This window comes from Salmo salar, unplaced genomic scaffold, assembly GCF_965601325.2.
Source record: "Salmo salar unplaced genomic scaffold, fSalSal1 ptg000378l, whole genome shotgun sequence".
Classification (NCBI taxonomy): Eukaryota; Metazoa; Chordata; class Actinopteri; order Salmoniformes; family Salmonidae; genus Salmo; species Salmo salar.
In genome coordinates, this window is record NW_027675366.1 from 606,097 (window position 1) to 626,159 (window position 20,063).

Below are 20,063 nucleotides of genomic sequence, written 5' to 3' on the forward strand. Positions count from 1 at the left end.
TACATAGCCCAGCCATCACGGGCTAGCTATTTAGACACCCAGCAAGTTTAGCCTTCACCAAAATCAGATTTACTATAACAAAAATGTTATTACCTTTCCTGTTCTTCGTCAGAATGCACTCCCAGGACTTCTACTTCAATGACAAATGTTGGTTTGGTCCCAAATGATCCATCGTTATATCCAAACAGCGGCGTTTTGTTCGTGCGTTCAAGACACTATCCGAAATGGTAAATCAGGGTTACGAGCATGGCGCATTTCGTGACAAAAAAATTCTAAATATTCCATTACCGTACTTCGAAGCATGTCAACCGCTGTTTAAAATCAATTTTTATGCAATTTATCTCGTAAAAAAGCGATAATATTCCGACCGGGAATCTGCGTTTCGGTAAACAGAGGAAAAAAAAGAAAGATGGGGGCGACCAGTGCACGCCCCTAAGCCCACTGTCCCCTGATCGGCCACTTGACAAAGGCGATAATGTGTTTCAGCCTGGGGCTGGAATGACGACATTCAGCTTTTTCCCGGGCTCTGAGAGCCTATGGGAGCCGTGGGAAGTGTCACGTTACCGCAGAGATCCTTTGTTTTGGAAAGAGATGTCAAAGAAAGCCAATAAATGGTCAGACAGGCCACTTCCTGTAAAGGAATCTCTCAGGTTTTTGCCTGCCATATGAGTTCTGTTATACTCACAGACACCATTCAAACAGTTTTAGAAACTTTAGGGTGTTTTCTATCCATATCTAATAAGTATATGCATATTCTAGTTACTGGGTAGGAGTAGTAACCAGATTAAATCGGGTACGTTTTTTATCCGGCGGTGTAAATACTGCCCCCTAGCCCTAAGAGGTTAAATACACTTTACTCGAGTTTCCATAACTTTGTACGTTTTTTTAAGTTAAGAACAAATTCTTCTTTACAATGACTGCCTACCCCCGGCCAAACCCAGACGACTCTGGGCCAATTGCCCGACGCCCTATGGGACTCCCAATCACGTCCGGTTGTGATACAACCTGGAATCGAACCAGGGTCTGTAGTGACGCCTCTAGCACTGAGATGTAGTGCATTAGACTGCTGCGCCACTCGGGAGCCCTACAGTACCAGTCAAAAGTTTGGACACACCAACTCATTCAAGGGTTTTTTACTATTTCTACATTGTAGAATAATAGTGAAGACATCAAAACTATGAAATAACACATATGGAATCATGTAGTAACCAAACAATGGTAAAACAAATCAAAATATATTTTAGATTCTTCAAAGTAGTCACCATTTGCCTTGATAATAGCGTTGCACACGTTTGGCATTCTCTCAACCAGCTTCACCTGGAATGCATTTCCAACTATCTTGAAGAAGTTCCCACATATGCTGAGCACTTGTTAGCTGCTTTTCCATCACTCTGTGGTCCAACTCATCCCAAACCATCTCAATTGGGTTGAGGTCGGGTGATTGTGGAGGCCAGGTCATCTGATACAGCACTCCATCACTCTCCTTCTTGGTCAAATAGCCCATACACAGCCTGGAGGTGTGTTGGATCATTGTCCTGCTGAAGATCAAATGATAATCCCACTAAGCGTAAACCAGATGGGATGGCATATCGCTGTGGTAGCCATGCTGGTTAAGTGTGCCTTGAATTCTAAATAAATCACAGACAGTGTCACCAGCAAAGCACCATCACACCTCCTCCTCCATGCTTCATGGTGGGAAATACACATGAGGAGATCATCCATTCACCTACTCTGCGTCTCACAAAGACATGGCAGTTGGAACCAAAAATCTTAAATTTGGACTCATCAGACCAAAGGACAGATTTCCACCGGTCTAATGTCCATTGCTCGTGTTTCTTGGCCCAAGCAAGTCTCTTCTTCTTATTGGTGTCCTTTAGTAGGGGTTTCTTTGCAGCGCTTAGACCATGAAGGCCTGATTCACGCTGTCTCCTCTGAACTGTTGATGTTGAACTCTGTGAAGCATTTATTTGGGCTGCAATCTGAGGTGCAGTTAACTCTAATGAACTTATCCTCTGCAGAAGAGGTAACTCTGGGTCTTCCTTTCCTGTGGCGGTCCTCATGAGAGCCAGTTTCATCATAGCGCTTGACGGTTAAACTTTTGAAGTTGTTGACATTTTCCATATTGACTGACTTTCATGTCTTAAAGTAATGATGAACTGACCTTCATGTCTTAAAGTAATGATGGACTGACCTTCATGTCTTAAAGTAATGATGGACTGACCTTCATGTCTTAAAGTAATGATGGACTGTCGTTTCTCTTTGCTTATTTGAGCTGTTCTTGCCATAATATGGACTTGGTATTTTACCAAAAAGGGCTATCTTCTGTATACCACCCCTACCTTGTCACAACACAACTGATTGGCTCAAACGCATTAAGGAAAGAAATTCCACAAATGAACTTTTAACAAGGCACACCTTTTTTATTTGAAATGCAGTCCAGGTGACTACTGTTAGGTTCTAATTTTTCAGAGTAAGTAACTCACGGACACTAGAGAAGCTTAACCAAGTTGAATTCTCCCCAAAGGGTCGTTACAGCTGTAATTCAGACACAGACATGGCTTCCCCCGTGGTGGTATTCAGACCCCACTTTGGGTGGAGTCTCCTCCTCATCTCTAAACATTGCGTCATTCTCGCTAAGCAGGGAACTAAGTCATATGAACCTTCAGCGGTTTCTTCCCTTGTCAGTACTGTCACGGTTGGTTTCCCTGCACTCAGTCCCTCCCAAGCTTCATTATGGCATCCCTCATGTCTCCTTTGTAACTAATGTTCCTATACTCTGAGTATAACAATGTTCAACGTTTACCCCAGGATCCAAGAGTGTGCAAAGCTGTCATCAAGGCAAAGGGCGGCTACTTTGAAGAATCTCAAATATAAAATATATTTTGATTTGTTTAACATTTCTTAATTTTGATGTCTTCATTATCATTCTACAAAGTAGAAAACAAAGGGAAAAACCCTGGAATGAGTAGGTTTGTCCAAACTTTTGACTGGTACTGTGTATCTGTTTTATTTCCTATCTTTTATTCATTCATACAGGTTCTCAGAAATTGAGTTTTTTTTCTGCTGTATGTTATATGTTGAAAATGAGATGTTATATTGTCTTTTTTCAGGATCACAGAGGCCTTTATCAAGGCGAACCCCCACATCCAGATTCAAGGTTCAGGGGGAAAGATGTTCACCATCTCCGCAGCAATAGACGACATGGAGGCCTACACTAAACTCACTGGTCCGTTCAACCCCATAGAAATATAAAGTGTACAATGGCTCTGGTCTGTTCTACTTACCCAGACAACCAGAGCTTTGAGAGTTTTATGCGTCAAGGCTGTCCAAACAGGCTGGGTTTGCCATACCTGTTTTTTTTGTGTGGTACATTCCTGTCCATACAATTACTGCTGGGTTTGGTTTGCATGATTACCTCTCATCTTCCCACGCTCCTTATCACCTTGTCTCTCCCTCTCACCTGTCTCTCTCCCTTTCTCCTCCCTTCCCCTGTAGACAATATGTTTGAGCAGATTCTGTACTCGTCGTCCTCTAAGCTGGCTGAGGCCAGAGAGATCCTTCAAAACATCACCTGCAGACGCCTCTACAAGTGTGTGGGACAGACCCAGACTGAGGTGCGCGTGGAGGTTTCACAGGTGTGTGTGTGCGTGTGCGTGTGTGTGTGTGTTTGGAGAGAGGATATCCTTCCAGGGCTTACTAGCAGAGCTTTCTACGAGATTCATATTATGTGCCTCTCATCCTCGTCTTCTCTTCCCCCAGAAAAAGCTCCTGGAGTGGGCAGGCTGTGTGGCGAGGTCCAGGCCTCGGAATGACCTTAAACATGTTACTCTGCAGCCAGAGGACTTTGTTGTCCATGTGAGTGTCCAGTCTTTTCACCTCAATCAGGGAACTGATTGAATACATTTTACCATAGCCCCCCCGCCTTCTCTATAGGTAACCCTTTGTTACCAGTTGCTCTGTTGAAAATAGGTATCTCTTTGCATGTCCATCTCTACCCCCTATCTTTCTCTCCATCAGATCATCAACATGGACTGGGGTATGAAGGAGAAGAACCCCATCAACAACATGCGTTTCTACTGTAAGAACGACCCAACCAAAGCTTACCAGATCAGCAAGGACCAGGTCACTACTTCAATGCACTTACGTATACCTATTTTAGAATTATCCAATCATTTTTGGAGCTTGGAAACATGATATAAGGCAATTGTTGTTCCTGTAGGTGTCCAAGCTGCTGCCAGAAAGGTTTGCTGAGCAGCTTATCAGGGTCTACTGTAAGAAGACTGATGAGAGGACCATGGAGGCAGCTAAGAAGAACTTTGCCCAGTGGTGTATGGATATGAACTTCTCCAAACCTCAGGTCAGGAGGCCTCGCTCTTTCCTTTATATATCATTTTATCTCAAGCTTTTAGCGTTTTTACATTGTGTGGGGAAGATGACAGTGCAAGGCCAAGCCAGCTAGCTATCACTATCTTACCTGCACCACACAGAGTATTTTTCCTATGTTTAAAATTGACACTGGTATCCCTGTGTGTTTGTGTTCACATTTGTTTAGGATGGAGATGTGATTACACCAGAGGTCACCTAGGACCAGGGGTTGGTGACCACCACCTCAAGAAAATGAGTCAGGCTTTCAGAAGAAGTCTCTTTACTCAGGGTTCTGTTCACTCTGATTCAGTTTTCCAGGGATTAGATCATGTAGTCTTTCTTTTATTTACTTTTGATGTTTTATTTCAAGCGTACATTTTAGGTTTGGTTATCTTAACGTTATGCTATTTCATGGTAAGAGAAGTGTAGGAGTATGTGAGTATACATACCTGTTCTCCCAGGCTATGCATGTTGACGTGCCACTATCACACATGGCTCTTTCAGATAGCCAAGCAACGACTTTTACATATTTATCCATCCTGGTGGAAGTTACTCTTTGGACAATCATGCTTTACCTTGTAATACTCCCAAAGCTGAATGGGAACTTATCCTTGGTGTTATATTGATCAACATGCAAACAAACAGGTAACCGTTGTTTGTGTTTCAGGGCATTGTCTTTCTTTTATGCATGGTTTCTACGCTGTTTTAGTTGTTATATACCCAGCTACCATAGTTAGCCTGGTCATGCATATCTACAGTATCTAGACTAAAGTAGGAGTTGGCTAAGCACATACAGATCAAAGATCAGGGTACAATGTAGCTTAATTATCTTCCGAAAAGACACCACTTTAACTGACAAACAATGTTAAGTTATCATATTATCTTTGTTTTCATCCATGTACCCTACTGAGGCAAGCAGCTATCTGTCTAGTGTTTGGTATCATTTGGGAGTCTCGTTATCTTCATTTAAACAACATGAACACAATGTTTACCCTAAAGTCTGCCTCGATGAGCCCACAGCTGTTGATCAGACAGACATGTTTGTTGATTTAAGTTATGCACTTTGTTTTAAATAAATAATATAATTTTGAATGAAAGACTAATGAGGTGGAGAGTCTCACTTTTTGAAGGGTTTTGTAATACAGAATGTAACCGGCCACATCTGCGAAATACAACCCTCTTCTCTGCCTGGCTATCTGAGTTCTGTTTCCTTAGAACTTTGTGTAGAAGACAGCTCTAGCATCCTGAATCCTCAATTTAACCATTATAGGGGTGAACAGAAAACAAATCTCGGTTAACCCAGAACAAAAATCTTGCGTTATTTGATCAGCTGCGTGATTTAGTTCTGGGTCCATACCTATTAGAAATTGGGAGTTCCGGTTTGCGAAGTCTCCACCTCACAAAAGGAAACTCTCAGCCGTAAACCAGATGTAACCTGGATATAGACGTTCCATAAATCGGCATGCGAAAGTGAGTAGATTACCTTGAAAACAATGGTCAGGCATCTTGGACGCAGTTTCCAGTTATTATTCCTCAGTGGAATTACTGCTGCTCCTTATACCAGAGACGGAAGAGGAAGCTGAGACATACGACTCAATGTTTTCTGATCGGGGCGGGGCCACTCTGGTCTGCTTATTGCCCCTGACCCGCAGAGGTATCCCTGTGTGCTAACACTTACACAGACCGAGACCTTGGGGGGGGTCTATGGTAAACGGCTTGAGTCGTTCATCTTAGGTTATACTATGCATTCCATCCCGTTGTGAGAGGGTCAGTGCTGTCTGGGTTCCTTGGGACATTCCTACCCTAAACCTTAACCCCTAACCTTAACCCTTACCTTAACAATGCTGCTCGCTCAATAGGCCTATTTGGAAGTTGATAACTTGGTAGCCTACAGACAGAATAATCTTCTCTTTTCAGCAGGATCCATTTGCTTTCCAACCTGCAATTGTATTTGAAATATTGCGAAAGCCCTGTTGTAGCTGCATCACTGACAGATTTGCCACATGTTCCCAACTTGTAGGCATGCCTTGTGATTGGGCTACACACAATCCACAGCTATTTTTTTAAATAAGCTATTGATCCTCTCTGGCTAAATTACAGGCCTACTCCTGGTGTAGTAATCTGAATGATTTCATTTCTTTCTGAACAGACAGAAGTAATCTATCACTTAGGCAAATGTATTTTAATGTATCGGGTGCTGCACCAACTCAAGCACCCTTCCTGCGGGGCTATGATTCTATAAGGAAATAAATGATTAAGTGCAACTGCTGGAGAGATAAGAGTTGCAGGCTCGTTTCTATCAGAGCAGAGAGAGAGAGGGAGATTATAGAAACTGAATCTCCTAGTTCTCCCACCACAGCAATGGCCACTCCTTGGTCTATATAAAGTTGTGGCCAAAACTTTTGAGAATGACATAAATATACATTTTCATAAAGTCTGCTGCCTCAGTTTGTATGATGGCAATTTGCATGTACTCTAGAATGTTATGAAGAGTGATCAGATGAATTGCAATTAATTGCAAAGTCCCTCTTTGCCATGCAAATGAACTGAATTCCCCCCCCAAAATTCCACTGCATTTCAGCCCTGCCACAAAAGGACCAGCTGACATCATGTCAGTGATGCTCTCGTTAACACAGGTGTGAGTGTTGACGAGGACAAGGCTGGAGATCACTCTCTCATGCTGATTGAGTTTGAATAACAGACTGGAAGCTTCAAAAGGAGGCTGGTGCTTGGAATCATTGTTCTTCCTTTGTCAACTAGGGTTAACTGCAAGGAAACACGTGCCGTCATCATTGCTTTGCACAAAAAGGGCTTCACAGGCAAGGATATTGTTGCCAGTAAGATTGCACCTAAATCAACCATTTATCGGATCATCAGGAACTTCAAGGAGAGCGGTTCAATTGTTGTGAAGAAGGCGAAGGGCAGCAAAGAACCACTTCTCTCATGGAAAAACATCAGGGACAGACTGATATTCTGCAAAAGGTACAGGGATTGGACTGCTGAGAACTGAGGTAAAGTCATTTTCTCTGATGAATCTCCTTTCCGATTGTTTGGGGCATCCGGAAAAAAGCTTGTCTGGAGAAGACAAGGTGAGCGCTACCATCAGTCCTGTGTCATGCCAACAGTAAAGCATCCTGAGACCATTCATGTGTGGGGTTGTTTCTCAGCCAAGGGAGTGGGCTCACTCACAATTTTTCCTAAGAACACAGCCATGAATAAAGAATGATACCAACACATCCTCCGAGAGCAACTTCTCCCAACCATCCAGGAACAGTTTGGTGACGAACAATGCCTTTTCCAGCATGATGGAGCACCTTGCCATAAGGCATAAGTGATAACTAAGTGTCTCGGAGAACAAAACATCGATATTTTGGGTCCATGGCACAGAAACTCCCCAGACCTTAATCCCATTGAGAACTTGTGGTCAATGCTCAAGAGGCAAATCCTGGCAAATGGTTTCCGGAACGAATCAGTCCAAAACTGAGAGGTGCTGGATCCTGTGCTGGCAGGATCCTGTGCTGCTGGATCCTGTGCTGCTGGATCCTGTGCTGCTGGATCCTGTGCTGCTGGATCCTGTGCTGCTGGATCCTGTGCTGACAAGATCCTGTGCTGACAAGATCCTGTGCTGACAAGATCCTGTGCTGCTGGATCCTGTGCTGCTGGATCCTGTGCTGGCAGGATCCAGCAAAAATGAAGCACTGCGCTCCGCTGCCTAAGGTTAGTTCACCCCATGGTGAAACTAGCACTCCTATAGATCTGAAATAATTGGATGGTGAAACTTGCACTCCTGTAGATCTGAAATAATTGGATGGTGAAACTTGCACTCCTATAGATCTAAAATAATTGGATGGTGAAACTTGCCAGTCAATCAGAAATGCAAGTTGAAGCAATTTGGGAATTTTTGAAAGTGAGGACAATCCTTGTCCTGCAATGGAAAGAATGTATACTTGAAAAAATTGATTTAGAAAGAAATAGGCATTTTGAATTAAACGTAGAGTGGAGCTTAGGGGTCCATCTTACCTTCAAAAAATATTCAGCAGTCATAATGTTCCACTGTCAGGAGAGTCATGACAGTCCCCATCTGGTGGGTTCAACCTTGGAAGGATTCTGCAAGTTGCAACCCACCATAAAAATGACCACGGGATGTCCTGGTTGTGTATCATCATTGCGGTCCCCCTCTGGTGGTTTGCCCTAGCCTCCTCTCGGTACCGCTCCAGCCTGTCTCGCATCTGGAGAACGTACTGGACAATCCCCTGTCCTGAGGTAGCTACTGGGGAACCTTCCCAGCACTTCTTCAGCAGGTCCAGTGGTCCCTGCACTGGCCATCCATAGAGGAGTTCGAATGGTGAGAAACCTGTCGATGCCTGAGGCACCTCCCTGTAAGCAAAAAGCAGAAAGGGTAACCACTTATCCCAGTCTTTACCAGTGTCAGCCACAAACTTCCTCAGCATATTCTTGAGCGTTTGATTGAATCTCTCTACAAGCCCATCCGTTTGGGGATGGTAGGGAGTGGTCCTCAAGCCTTTAATGCCCAGCTGTCGGTGGAGTTGAACCATCAGTCGTGAAGTGAAGTTTGTGCCTTGGTCCGTCAGGATTTCATCTGGGATTCCTACACGAGAAAAGAGCTGAACAAGAGCACTGATTATTTTTGGAGTGGTTATGGAACGGAGTGGGAAGGCTTCTGGGAACCGGGTGGCATAGTCACAGATCACCAATATATACTGGTAACCTGCACTACTCTTCTCCAAGGGTCCAACAATGTCCATTGCAATTCTCTTGAATGGGGTAGAGATAACTGGCAGTGAACATAGAGGAGCCCGGTCAGACCTACGGACAGCACTGGTTTTCTGTCACGTGGGGCATGTTTTGCAGTATGTTTGTACATCAGTATACATGGAGGGCCAAAAGAAACGGGAGCCTAGCCTAAGATAGGTCTTATGTTGCCCTAGATGGCCTGCCCATGGAACTGTATGTGCAAGGTTGAGAACAAGTGGTCTACATGTAGATGGCACCACTAACTTCCTGCTATCTGCTTCTGACCCAAGGTAGAGTATGTGGTTGTCTACTGTGTATATTCCCCCACATGAAGATTGGCTGTCCCCAGCTAAGGCCTTATCAAATAAACCTTTCAAGGTTGCATCAGACTTCTGCAGTGTAGCAAAATTTTGTGGAACTTCCCATTGCACTTCTAACCCAGACACATCAGCAACAGGTACAGGGGTTCCCACATACTTCTCAAGACGCCGCTGGCGGCGTGACTTTCTGGGCCCTTTGGTTCCCCCCTCACACAGACTATCACACAAGTCAGGCAGAGGTTGTAAACCAGCTTTGGCCTGTGCACGAGTGACAACTGAACATGACACCTGAACATCAGACTGGCAAACTGACTGCTCATATAGCTGACCCCCCACACTTCCCAACAGATCAGAGAGTACAGGCACATCCCTCCCCAAAATCATCTCAAAAGGTAGCTTCTCCATTACCCCAACTTTGAGGAGGTATTTCTGACCCTGAATCTCCACTGTGAGTTCAGCTGTGGGCTGCTGTGACTGGTCACCATGGACACATTGGATCAGTGTCTGGTGACCGTAATCAATGTCATTAACAGGTACATTACATTTTCTGATCAACGACAGGGAACTGCCGGTGTCAATCATTGCAGTAAGACTTTTACCATTCACTTTTACAGGTACCAAGACTGACCCTTCCCCAGTCTGTCTATTCTGAACACCATCCCCCTCTCTGGGCACATAACAGTAACCTGAGAGCTTGGATTTACGTAGCGGACACATTGAAGCCTTGTGCCCCTGCTGTCGGCAGTAAAAACAGGTCAGACCCCTCCCATCAGAGCGAACTGCATAATCCCTTACCTCCCTCCTCCCAGACACATAACCCCCAGAGTTACCTCCACCATCTCGGGTATCTCTGATGTCCCTTGTGTCTCGGAGACTCCTTGGAGCGGGTGCTGCAGGTCGTGGTGGGCCCCCTTTACGTGCATTATGGTACTGCAGCGCAAGCTTGGCCGCCATAAGCCCGTCCTTGGGCTCGTGCTCTCGAACCCAGGTTCGAATGTCGTGTGGTAGAACTTGTAGAAGTTGCTCGAGGATGATGACCTCACCGATCTCGTCCTGTGTCTTCTCCTCTGGTTGAACCCATCATCGGTAGAGACCCTTGAGGCGGTGGTACGTCTCTGTCGGTGACTCACCCGATGGCGTCGATGCAGCTCTAAAGCGTTGACGGTAGGTCTCCGAGGAGATGTCGAACTTCACCAGCAGCGCTTCCTTCAAGCCCTTGTAGACGTTGGACAGCCCCTCATCCATTGCTGTGTAAGCCTCTAAGGCCTTGCCCGTGAGCAATGGGACAAGCCTGCAGGCCCACTCTACCTCCGGCCACTGCCACGTCTTGGCCATTCGCTCAAACCTCAGCAAGTAGTTTTCAATGTCCTCCCCCTGCTGGTATGAGGGCATCTTTGGCTCCTTCCTCAGGAATGCTGGAAGATGAACGTTAACACTGCTGGACTGGTCTCCTGGTGCTGGGGCTGGCCTCATTACTGCTTGGGGATCCTGCTGTGGAGTTGAAGTCCCTGCTGCGTCGAGCCTTTGTCGTCCTGGTGTTGGCAGACCCAATCTTGGGCTCTCACTGACGAGTTCCGCTTGGTGAGGAGCTGTGAGGATAGATTGGCGTAGGCCCCGAAACTCCTGCTTGAGGTCTTCGTCCCTCTTCTCAACCGGTAGTTCAAACAGTTCTGGTTGTGTTTGGCCCCTTGGTCGGGCTCCTAGTTTCTCATAATTAACCTCTTCACCAGAAGATTCCATGGTATTCCACCCAGTTTCAACTTCAATTACCTTTTATGACAGTTGATGCTGCTGCTGTGAACGCAATCCTGTACGCATTCCTTTACCTCTCTTGTTGGAATTCACTGATTTGCGGTGCGCCATCCCACTGCTGCCACCATATGTCACGTAGAGTAGGCCAGAAGGCTAAACTGGAAAACCTAACCTCTATAAAAAATAAAAAGATGGCGGAGCCGCAAAAGTTCTTCTGTGCAAAGGTGTTTATTTACATAGTGATTCCGGAACAAAACAACAGTACTGCCATCAAACATATACCTTATGGGACAGCTTAAAAACAAAGCTGCCCCACCCACAGCTCAATCCAAAATGCCTCCCCATGAACTGAAAGAGAGGCTCCTTTTGTAGGGGTAGCCCCTCCCCTCAGAACAATTAACACTAATTAATTAAGCAATTACCTATTCAACATACAGTTTCCATTTATCTAAACATACCAAAATATATACATTGCAACACGTTTATGAAACAACATCACAATATAACATTTACAAAATTACATCACTACTGACAGTGTCTTCCAATATGCCCGTTTACATTAATGAGCCATTCCGGACAGGCACTACAAAGTAAGCCCAATTCCCTTAGCTCGGGTCCTTATCCAGCATACCTGGAAGCTACAGAGATGGAGAGAGAGAGGAACAGAACAAACAACCGCGCTCATCCATAACATCGATAAGTATACTAAATATTGCTTATATTAAATATGAACACCTGTCTTTATTTCTTTATACCCTAACTGGTTACTGAAGTAAGTGTGAAATGTATGTACTAAGATAGAGACGTTAACCTCTATGGGCTAGGTGGGACGTATCAGGTCAAACACTATTTTTACAGAAGTTTACTAAGGGTTGGTAACAGGCTGATTGGTCGGCTATTTTAGCCAGTAAAGGGGGCTTTACTATTCTTAGGAAGCGGAAGGACTTTAACTTCCCTCCAGGCCTAAGGGCACACACTTTCTAGTAGGCTTAAATTGAAGATGTGGCAACATCATCCGCTGTTATCCACAGTAATCTTCCATCCAAGTTGTCAGACCTCAGTGGCTTGTCATTGTTGATAGACAACAATAATTTGTTCACCTCTTCCACACTCACTTTAAGGAATTCAAAAGTATAATTCTTGTCTTTCATAATTTGTCACATATACTTGGATGTGTAGTGTCAGCGTTTGTTGCTGGCATGTCACCCCTAAGTTTGTTCATCTTGCCAATGAAAAATAAATGAAAGTAGTTGTCAATATCAGTGGGTTTTGTGATAAATTAGTCATCTGATTCAATGAATGATGGAGCCGAGTAGGCATTGTTATCCTAAAGGGACATAGTCATGGTAGCCAAAATAATGGCCTGCCCAGCATGTTTGTTGCTTAACCTGTTGGGTCTAGGGGGCAGCATTTGCACGTCTGGATAAAAAAAATTTACCCGATTTAATCTGGTTGCTAATCCTACCCAGTAACTAGAATATGCATATACTTATTATATATGGATAGAAAACACTCTAAAGTTTCCAAAACTGTTTGAATGGTGTCTGTGAGTATAACAGAACTCATTTGGCAGGCAAAACCCTGAGACATTTTCTGACAGGAAGTGGATACCTGATGTGTTGTATTGACTTTAAACCTATCCCATTGAAAAACACAGGGGTTTAGGAATATTTTGGCACTTCCTATTGCTTCCACTAGATGTCACCAGCCTTTACAAAGTGTTTTGAGTCTTCTGGAGGGAGATCTGACCGAACAAGAGCCATGGAACGGTGATGTCCCATTAGACACCTGGCGCGCTACTTCATGTTGGGTACCCTCGTTCCAATACGTTATAAAAGGCTATGCATTCGTCCACCTTGAATATTATTCATGTTCTGGTTAAAAAAGGCCCTAATGATTTATGCTATACAACGTTTGACATGTTTGAACGAACGGAAATATATTTTTTCCCCTCGTTCATGACGAGAAGTCCGGCTGGCTTACATCATGTGCTAACGAGACGGAGATTTTTGGACATAAATGATGAGCTTTTTTGAACAAAACTACATTCGTTATGGACCTGTGATACCTGGAAGTGACATCTGATGAAGAGAATCAAAGGTAATGGATTATTTACATAGTATTTTCGATTTTAGATCTCCCCAACATGACGTCTAGTCTGTATCGCAACGCGTATTTTTCTGGGCACAGTGCTCAGATTATTGCAAAGTGTGATTTCCCAGTAAGGTTATTTTTAAATCTGGCAAGTTGATTGCGTTCAAAAGATGTAAATCTATAATTCTTTAAATGACAATATAATATTTTACCAATGTTTTCTAATTTTAATTATTTAATTTGTGACGCTGACTTGACTGCCGGTTATTGGAGGGAAACGATTTCCTCAACATCAATGCCATAGTAAAACGCTGTTTTTGTATATAAATATGAACTTGATAGAACTAAAAATGCATGCATTGTCTAACATAATGTCCTAGGAGTGTCATCTGATGGAGATTGTAAAAGGTTAGTGTATCATTTTAGCTGGTTTTATGGTTTTGGTGACCCTGTCTTTGACTTGACAAAACATTACACACAACTCTTGTAAATGTACTGTCCTAACATACTCTAAATTTATGCTTTCGCCGTAAAACCTTTTTGAAATCGTAAAACGTGGTTAGATTAAGGAGATGTTTATCTTTCAAATGGTGTAACATAGTTGTATTTTTGAAAAATTTGAATTTTGACATTTATTTGGATTCAAATTTGCCGCTCTTGAAATGCACCTGCTGTTGATGGAGTGCACCACAGGTGGCACGCTAGCGTCCCACCTAGCCCCAAGAGGTTAATTAACTCAGAAACCACACCTGTGTGGAAGCACCTGCTTTAACCTCTCTAGGGTAGGTGGCACCAAATCGTCCCACCTACGCAACAGCCAGTCTAATCCCGTGGCGCGATATTCAAATACCTTAAAAATGCTATTACTTCAATTTCTCAAACATATAACTATTTTACACCATTTTAAAGACAGGACTCTCCTTTATCTAACCACACTGTCCGATTTCAAAAAGGCTTTACAACGAAAGAAAAACATTAGATTATGTTTGCAGAGTACCCAGCCAGAAATAATCAGACACCCATTTTTCAAGCTAGCATATAATGTCACATAAACCCAAACCACAGCTAAATGCAGCACTAACCTTTGATGATCTTCATCAGATGACAACCCTAGGACATTATGTTATACAATACATGCATGTTTTGTTCAATCAAGTTCATATTTATATCAAAAAACAGCTTTTTTACATTAGCATGTGACGTTCAGAACTAGCATACCCCCCGCAAACTTCCGGGGAATTTACTAACAATTTACTAAATTACTCATGATAAACGTTCACAAAAAGCATAACAATTATTTTAAGAATTATAGATACAGAACTCCTCTATGCACTCGATATGTTCGATTTTAAAATAGCTTTTTGGTGAAAGCACATTTTGCAATATTCTAAGTACATAGCCCAGCCATCACGGGCTAGCTATTTAGACACCCAGCAAGTTTAGCCTTCACCAAAATCAGATTTACTATAACAAAAATGTTATTACCTTTCCTGTTCTTCGTCAGAATGCACTCCCAGGACTTCTACTTCAATGACAAATGTTGGTTTGGTCCCAAATAATCCATCGTTATATCCAAACAGCGGCGTTTTGTTCGTGCGTTCAAGACACTATCCGAAATGGTAAATCAGGGTTACGAGCATGGCGCATTTCGTGACAAAAAAATTCTAAATATTCCATTACCGTACTTCGAAGCATGTCAACCGCTGTTTAAAATCAATTTTTATGCAATTTATCTCGTAAAAAAGCGATAATATTCCGACCGGGAATCTGCGTTTCGGTAAACAGAGGAAAAAAAAGAAAGATGGGGGCGACCAGTGCACGCCCCTAAGCCCACTGTCCCCTGATCGGCCACTTGACAAAGGCGATAATGTGTTTCAGCCTGGGGCTGGAATGACGACATTCAGCTTTTTCCCGGGCTCTGAGAGCCTATGGGAGCCGTGGGAAGTGTCACGTTACCGCAGAGATCCTTTGTTTTGGAAAGAGATGTCAAAGAAAGCCAATAAATGGTCAGACAGGCCACTTCCTGTAAAGGAATCTCTCAGGTTTTTGCCTGCCATATGAGTTCTGTTATACTCACAGACACCATTCAAACAGTTTTAGAAACTTTAGGGTGTTTTCTATCCATATCTAATAAGTATATGCATATTCTAGTTACTGGGTAGGAGTAGTAACCAGATTAAATCGGGTACGTTTTTTATCCGGCGGTGTAAATACTGCCCCCTAGCCCTAAGAGGTTAAATACACTTTACTCGAGTTTCCATAACTTTGTACGTTTTTTTAAGTTAAGAACAAATTCTTATTTACAATGACTGCCTACCCCTGGCCAAACCCAGACGACTCTGGGCCAATTGCCCGACGCCCTATGGGACTCCCAATCACGTCCGGTTGTGATACAGCCTGGAATCGAACCAGGGTCTGTAGTGACGCCTCTAGCACTGAGATGTAGTGCATTAGACTGCTGCGCCACTCGGGAGCCCTACAGTACCAGTCAAAAGTTTGGACACACCAACTCATTCAAGGGTTTTTTACTATTTCTACATTGTAGAATAATAGTGAAGACATCAAAACTATGAAATAACACATATGGAATCATGTAGTAACCAAACAATGGTAAAACAAATCAAAATATATTTTAGATTCTTCAAAGTAGTCACCATTTGCCTTGATAATAGCGTTGCACACGTTTGGCATTCTCTCAACCAGCTTCACCTGGAATGCATTTCCAACTATCTTGAAGAAGTTCCCACATATGCTGAGCACTTGTTAGCTGCTTTTCCATCACTCTGTGGTCCAACTCATCCCAAACCATCTCAATTGGGTTGAGGTCGGGTGATTGTGGAGGCCAGGTCATCTGATACAGCACTCCATCACTCTCCTTCTTGGTCAAATAGCCCATACACAGCCTGGAGGTGTGTTGGATCATTGTCCTGCTGAAGATCAAATGATAATCCCACTAAGCGTAAACCAGATGGGATGGCATATCGCTGTGGTAGCCATGCTGGTTAAGTGTGCCTTGAATTCTAAATAAATCACAGACAGTGTCACCAGCAAAGCACCATCACACCTCCTCCTCCATGCTTCATGGTGGGAAATACACATGAGGAGATCATCCATTCACCTACTCTGCGTCTCACAAAGACATGGCAGTTGGAACCAAAAATCTTAAATTTGGACTCATCAGACCAAAGGACAGATTTCCACCGGTCTAATGTCCATTGCTCGTGTTTCTTGGCCCAAGCAAGTCTCTTCTTCTTATTGGTGTCCTTTAGTAGGGGTTTCTTTGCAGCGCTTAGACCATGAAGACCTGATTCACGCTGTCTCCTCTGAACTGTTGATGTTGAACTCTGTGAAGCATTTATTTGGGCTGCAATCTGAGGTGCAGTTAACTCTAATGAACTTATCCTCTGCAGAAGAGGTAACTCTGGGTCTTCCTTTCCTGTGGCGGTCCTCATGAGAGCCAGTTTCATCATAGCGCTTGACGGTTAAACTTTTGAAGTTGTTGACATTTTCCATATTGACTGACTTTCATGTCTTAAAGTAATGATGAACTGACCTTCATGTCTTAAAGTAATGATGGACTGACCTTCATGTCTTAAAGTAATGATGGACTGACCTTCATGTCTTAAAGTAATGATGGACTGACCTTCATGTCTTAAAGTAATGATGGACTGTCGTTTCTCTTTGCTTATTTGAGCTGTTCTTGCCATAATATGGACTTGGTATTTTACCAAAAAGGGCTATCTTCTGTATACCACCCCTACCTTGTCACAACACAACTGATTGGCTCAAACGCATTAAGGAAAGAAATTCCACAAATGAACTTTTAACAAGGCACACCTTTTTTATTTGAAATGCAGTCTAGGTGACTACTGTTAGGTTCTAATTTTTCAGAGTAAGTAACTCACGGACACTAGAGAAGCTTAACCAAGTTGAATTCTCCCCAAAGGGTCGTTACAGCTGTAATTCAGACACAGACATGGCTTCCCCCGTGGTGGTATTCAGACCCCACTTTGGGTGGAGTCTCCTCCTCATCTCTAAACATTGCGTCATTCTCGCTAAGCAGGGAACTAAGTCATATGAACCTTCAGCGGTTTCTACCCTTGTCAGTACTGTCACGGTTGGTTTCCCTGCACTCAGTCCCTCCCAAGCTTCATTATGGCATCCCTCATGTCTCCTTTGTAACTAATGTTCCTATACTCTGAGTATAACAATGTTCAACGTTTACCCCAGGATCCAAGAGTGTGCAAAGCTGTCATCAAGGCAAAGGGCGGCTACTTTGAAGAATCTCAAATATAAAATATATTTTGATTTGTTTAACATTTCTTAATTTTGATGTCTTCATTATCATTCTACAAAGTAGAAAACAAAGGGAAAAACCCTGGAATGAGTAGGTTTGTCCAAACTTTTGACTGGTACTGTGTATCTGTTTTATTTCCTATCTTTTATTCATTCATACAGGTTCTCAGAAATTGAGTTTTTTTTCTGCTGTATGTTATATGTTGAAAATGAGATGTTATATTGTCTTTTTTCAGGATCACAGAGGCCTTTATCAAGGCGAACCCCCACATCCAGATTCAAGGTTCAGGGGGAAAGATGTTCACCATCTCCGCAGCAATAGACGACATGGAGGCCTACACTAAACTCACTGGTCCGTTCAACCCCATAGAAATATAAAGTGTACAATGGCTCTGGTCTGTTCTACTTACCCAGACAACCAGAGCTTTGAGAGTTTTATGCCAGGTGTCAAGGCTGTCCAAACAGGCTGGGTTTGCCATACCTGTTTTTTTTGTGTGGTACATTCCTGTCCATACAATTACTGCTGGGTTTGGTTTGCATGATTACCTCTCATCTTCCCACGCTCCTTATCACCTTGTCTCTCCCTCTCACCTGTCTCTCTCCCTTTCTCCTCCCTTCCCCTGTAGACAATATGTTTGAGCAGATTCTGTACTCGTCGTCCTCTAAGCTGGCTGAGGCCAGAGAGATCCTTCAAAACATCACCTGCAGACGCCTCTACAAGTGTGTGGGACAGACCCAGACTGAGGTGCGCGTGGAGGTTTCACAGGTGTGTGTGTGCGTGTGCGTGTGTGTGCGTGTGTTTGGAGAGAGGATATCCTTCCAGGGCTTACTAGCAGAGCTTTCTACGAGATTCATATTATGTGCCTCTCATCCTCGTCTTCTCTTCCCCCAGAAAAAGCTCCTGGAGTGGGCAGGCTGTGTGGCGAGGTCCAGGCCTCGGAATGACCTTAAACATGTTACTCTGCAGCCAGAGGACTTTGTTGTCCATGTGAGTGTCCAGTCTTTTCACCTCAATCAGGGAACTGATTGAATACATTTTACCATACCATCCCCCCCCGCCTTCTCTATAGGTAACCCTTTGTTACCAGTTGCTCTGTTGAAAATGGGTATCTCTTTGCATGTCCATCTCTCCTCCCTATCTTTCTCTCCATCAGATCATCAACATGGACTGGGGTATGAAGGAGAAGAACCCCATCAACAACATGCGTTTCTACTGTAAGAACGACCCAACCAAAGCTTACCAGATCAGCAAGGACCAGGTCACTACTTCAATGCACTTACGTATACCTATTTTAGAATTATCCAATCATTTTTGGAGCTTGGAAACATGATATAAGGCAATTGTTGTTCCTGTAGGTGTCCAAGCTGCTGCCAGAAAGGTTTGCTGAGCAGCTTATCAGGGTCTACTGTAAGAAGACTGATGAGAGGACCATGGAGGCAGCTAAGAAGAACTTTGTCCAGTGGTGTATGGATATGAACTTCTCCAAACCTCAGGTCAGGAGGCCTCGCTCTTTCCTTTATATATCATTTTACCTCAAGCTTTTAGCGTTTTTACATTGTGTGGGGAAGATGACAGTGCAAGGCCAAGCCAGCTAGCTATCACCATCTTACCTGCACCACACAGAGTATTTTCCCAATGTTTAAAATTTACACTGGTATCCCTGTGTGTTTGTGTTCACATTTGTTTAGGATGGAGATGTGATTGCACCAGAGCTCACCCCTCTTAAGGCAAGCTGGGCACACAACAATGACACTGAGGATAATGAGGGGAGGAAGAGGCTGGGCCACTGAGGATAATGAGGGGAGGAAGAGGCTGGGCCACTGAGGATAATGAGGGGAGGAAGAGGCTGGGCCACTGAGGATAATGAGGGGAGGAAGAGGCTGGGCTGCAATCAATGATGACCAGACTCTTTTAAGAGGAAGATGAGAAACAACAGAGAATCCTTCTGTTTACGGCAGTGGTTACCAATCATGGTCTTTGAGGGCCACAGGGTATGCAAGGTTTTGTTCCAACCCAGCACTAACACACTTGGTTCAGCTAATCTAGGTCATTAAGATGAACTGACTAGCTGAATCAGGTGTGTTCACGATGGGTTGGAACAAAAGCCTGCACACCCTGTTGCTCCCTAGGACCAGGGGTTGGTGACCACCACCTCAAGAAAATGTGAGTCAGGCTTTCGAAAGAAGTCACTTTACTCAGGGTTCTGTTCACTCTGATTCAGTTTTCCAGGGATTAGATCATGTAGTCTTTCTTTTATTTACTTTTGATGTTTTATTTCAAGCGTACATTTTAGGTTTGGTTATCTTAACGTTATGCTATTTCATGATAAGATAAGTGTAGGAGTATGTGAGTATACATACCTGTACTCCCAGGCTATGCATGTTGACGTGCCACTCTCACACATGGCTCTTTCAGATAGCCAAGCAACGACTTTTACATATTTATCCATCCTGGTGGAAGTTACTCTTTGGACAATCATG

The 20,063-nt window shown here is 43.6% G+C and overlaps 2 protein-coding genes across 4 annotated transcripts; both read left to right on the forward strand.

The window, feature by feature from the left end:
- Positions 1 to 707: 707 nt before the first annotated feature.
- Positions 708 to 5,468, forward strand: LOC145875880 (deoxynucleoside triphosphate triphosphohydrolase SAMHD1). Of its 2 annotated transcripts, XM_082971693.1 has the most exons (6): positions 708 to 3,226; positions 3,496 to 3,635; positions 3,760 to 3,855; positions 4,018 to 4,122; positions 4,220 to 4,357; positions 4,553 to 5,468. In XM_082971693.1, exons 1-6 carry the CDS (start codon positions 3,172 to 3,174, stop codon positions 4,583 to 4,585), a joined length of 567 nt encoding a protein of 188 aa, XP_082827819.1. In that variant the 5' UTR covers positions 708 to 3,171; the 3' UTR covers positions 4,586 to 5,468. The 2 variants fall into 2 exon arrangements, with proteins under 2 accessions (XP_082827819.1, XP_082827818.1); XM_082971692.1 differs by lacking the exon at positions 708 to 3,226 and having other exon boundaries at positions 3,245 to 3,635.
- Positions 5,469 to 15,346: 9,878 nt separating this feature from the next.
- On the forward strand, positions 15,347 to 19,850 carry LOC145875882 (deoxynucleoside triphosphate triphosphohydrolase SAMHD1-like). Of its 2 annotated transcripts, XM_082971696.1 has the most exons (5): positions 15,347 to 17,934; positions 18,209 to 18,348; positions 18,475 to 18,570; positions 18,737 to 19,076; positions 19,272 to 19,850. In XM_082971696.1, the coding sequence occupies exons 1-4, from the start codon at positions 17,880 to 17,882 to the stop codon at positions 18,911 to 18,913; spliced, it is 468 nt and encodes a 155-aa protein (XP_082827822.1). In that variant the 5' UTR covers positions 15,347 to 17,879; the 3' UTR covers positions 18,914 to 19,076; positions 19,272 to 19,850. The 2 variants fall into 2 exon arrangements, with proteins under 2 accessions (XP_082827822.1, XP_082827821.1); XM_082971695.1 differs by having other exon boundaries at positions 15,348 to 18,348.
- The last annotated feature ends 213 nt before the right edge of the window (positions 19,851 to 20,063 follow it).

Bases quoted from the DNA above. Each gene is read 5' to 3' on its own strand.
- LOC145875880 (XM_082971692.1), top strand. From the start codon at position 3,261: ATGGCTCTGGTCTGTTCTACTTACCCAGACAACCAGAGCTTTGAGAGT. The intron at 3,856-4,017 runs GTGAGTGTCCAG...TCTCTCCATCAG, and splicing joins CAGAGGACTTTGTTGTCCAT to ATCATCAACATGGACTGGGG. The intron at 4,358-4,552 runs GTCAGGAGGCCT...ACATTTGTTTAG, and splicing joins TGAACTTCTCCAAACCTCAG to GATGGAGATGTGATTACACC.
- LOC145875882 (XM_082971695.1), top strand. From the start codon at position 18,121: ATGATTACCTCTCATCTTCCCACGCTCCTTATCACCTTGTCTCTCCCT. The intron at 18,349-18,474 runs GTGTGTGTGTGC...CTCTTCCCCCAG, and splicing joins TGCGCGTGGAGGTTTCACAG to AAAAAGCTCCTGGAGTGGGC. The intron at 18,571-18,736 runs GTGAGTGTCCAG...TCTCTCCATCAG, and splicing joins CAGAGGACTTTGTTGTCCAT to ATCATCAACATGGACTGGGG.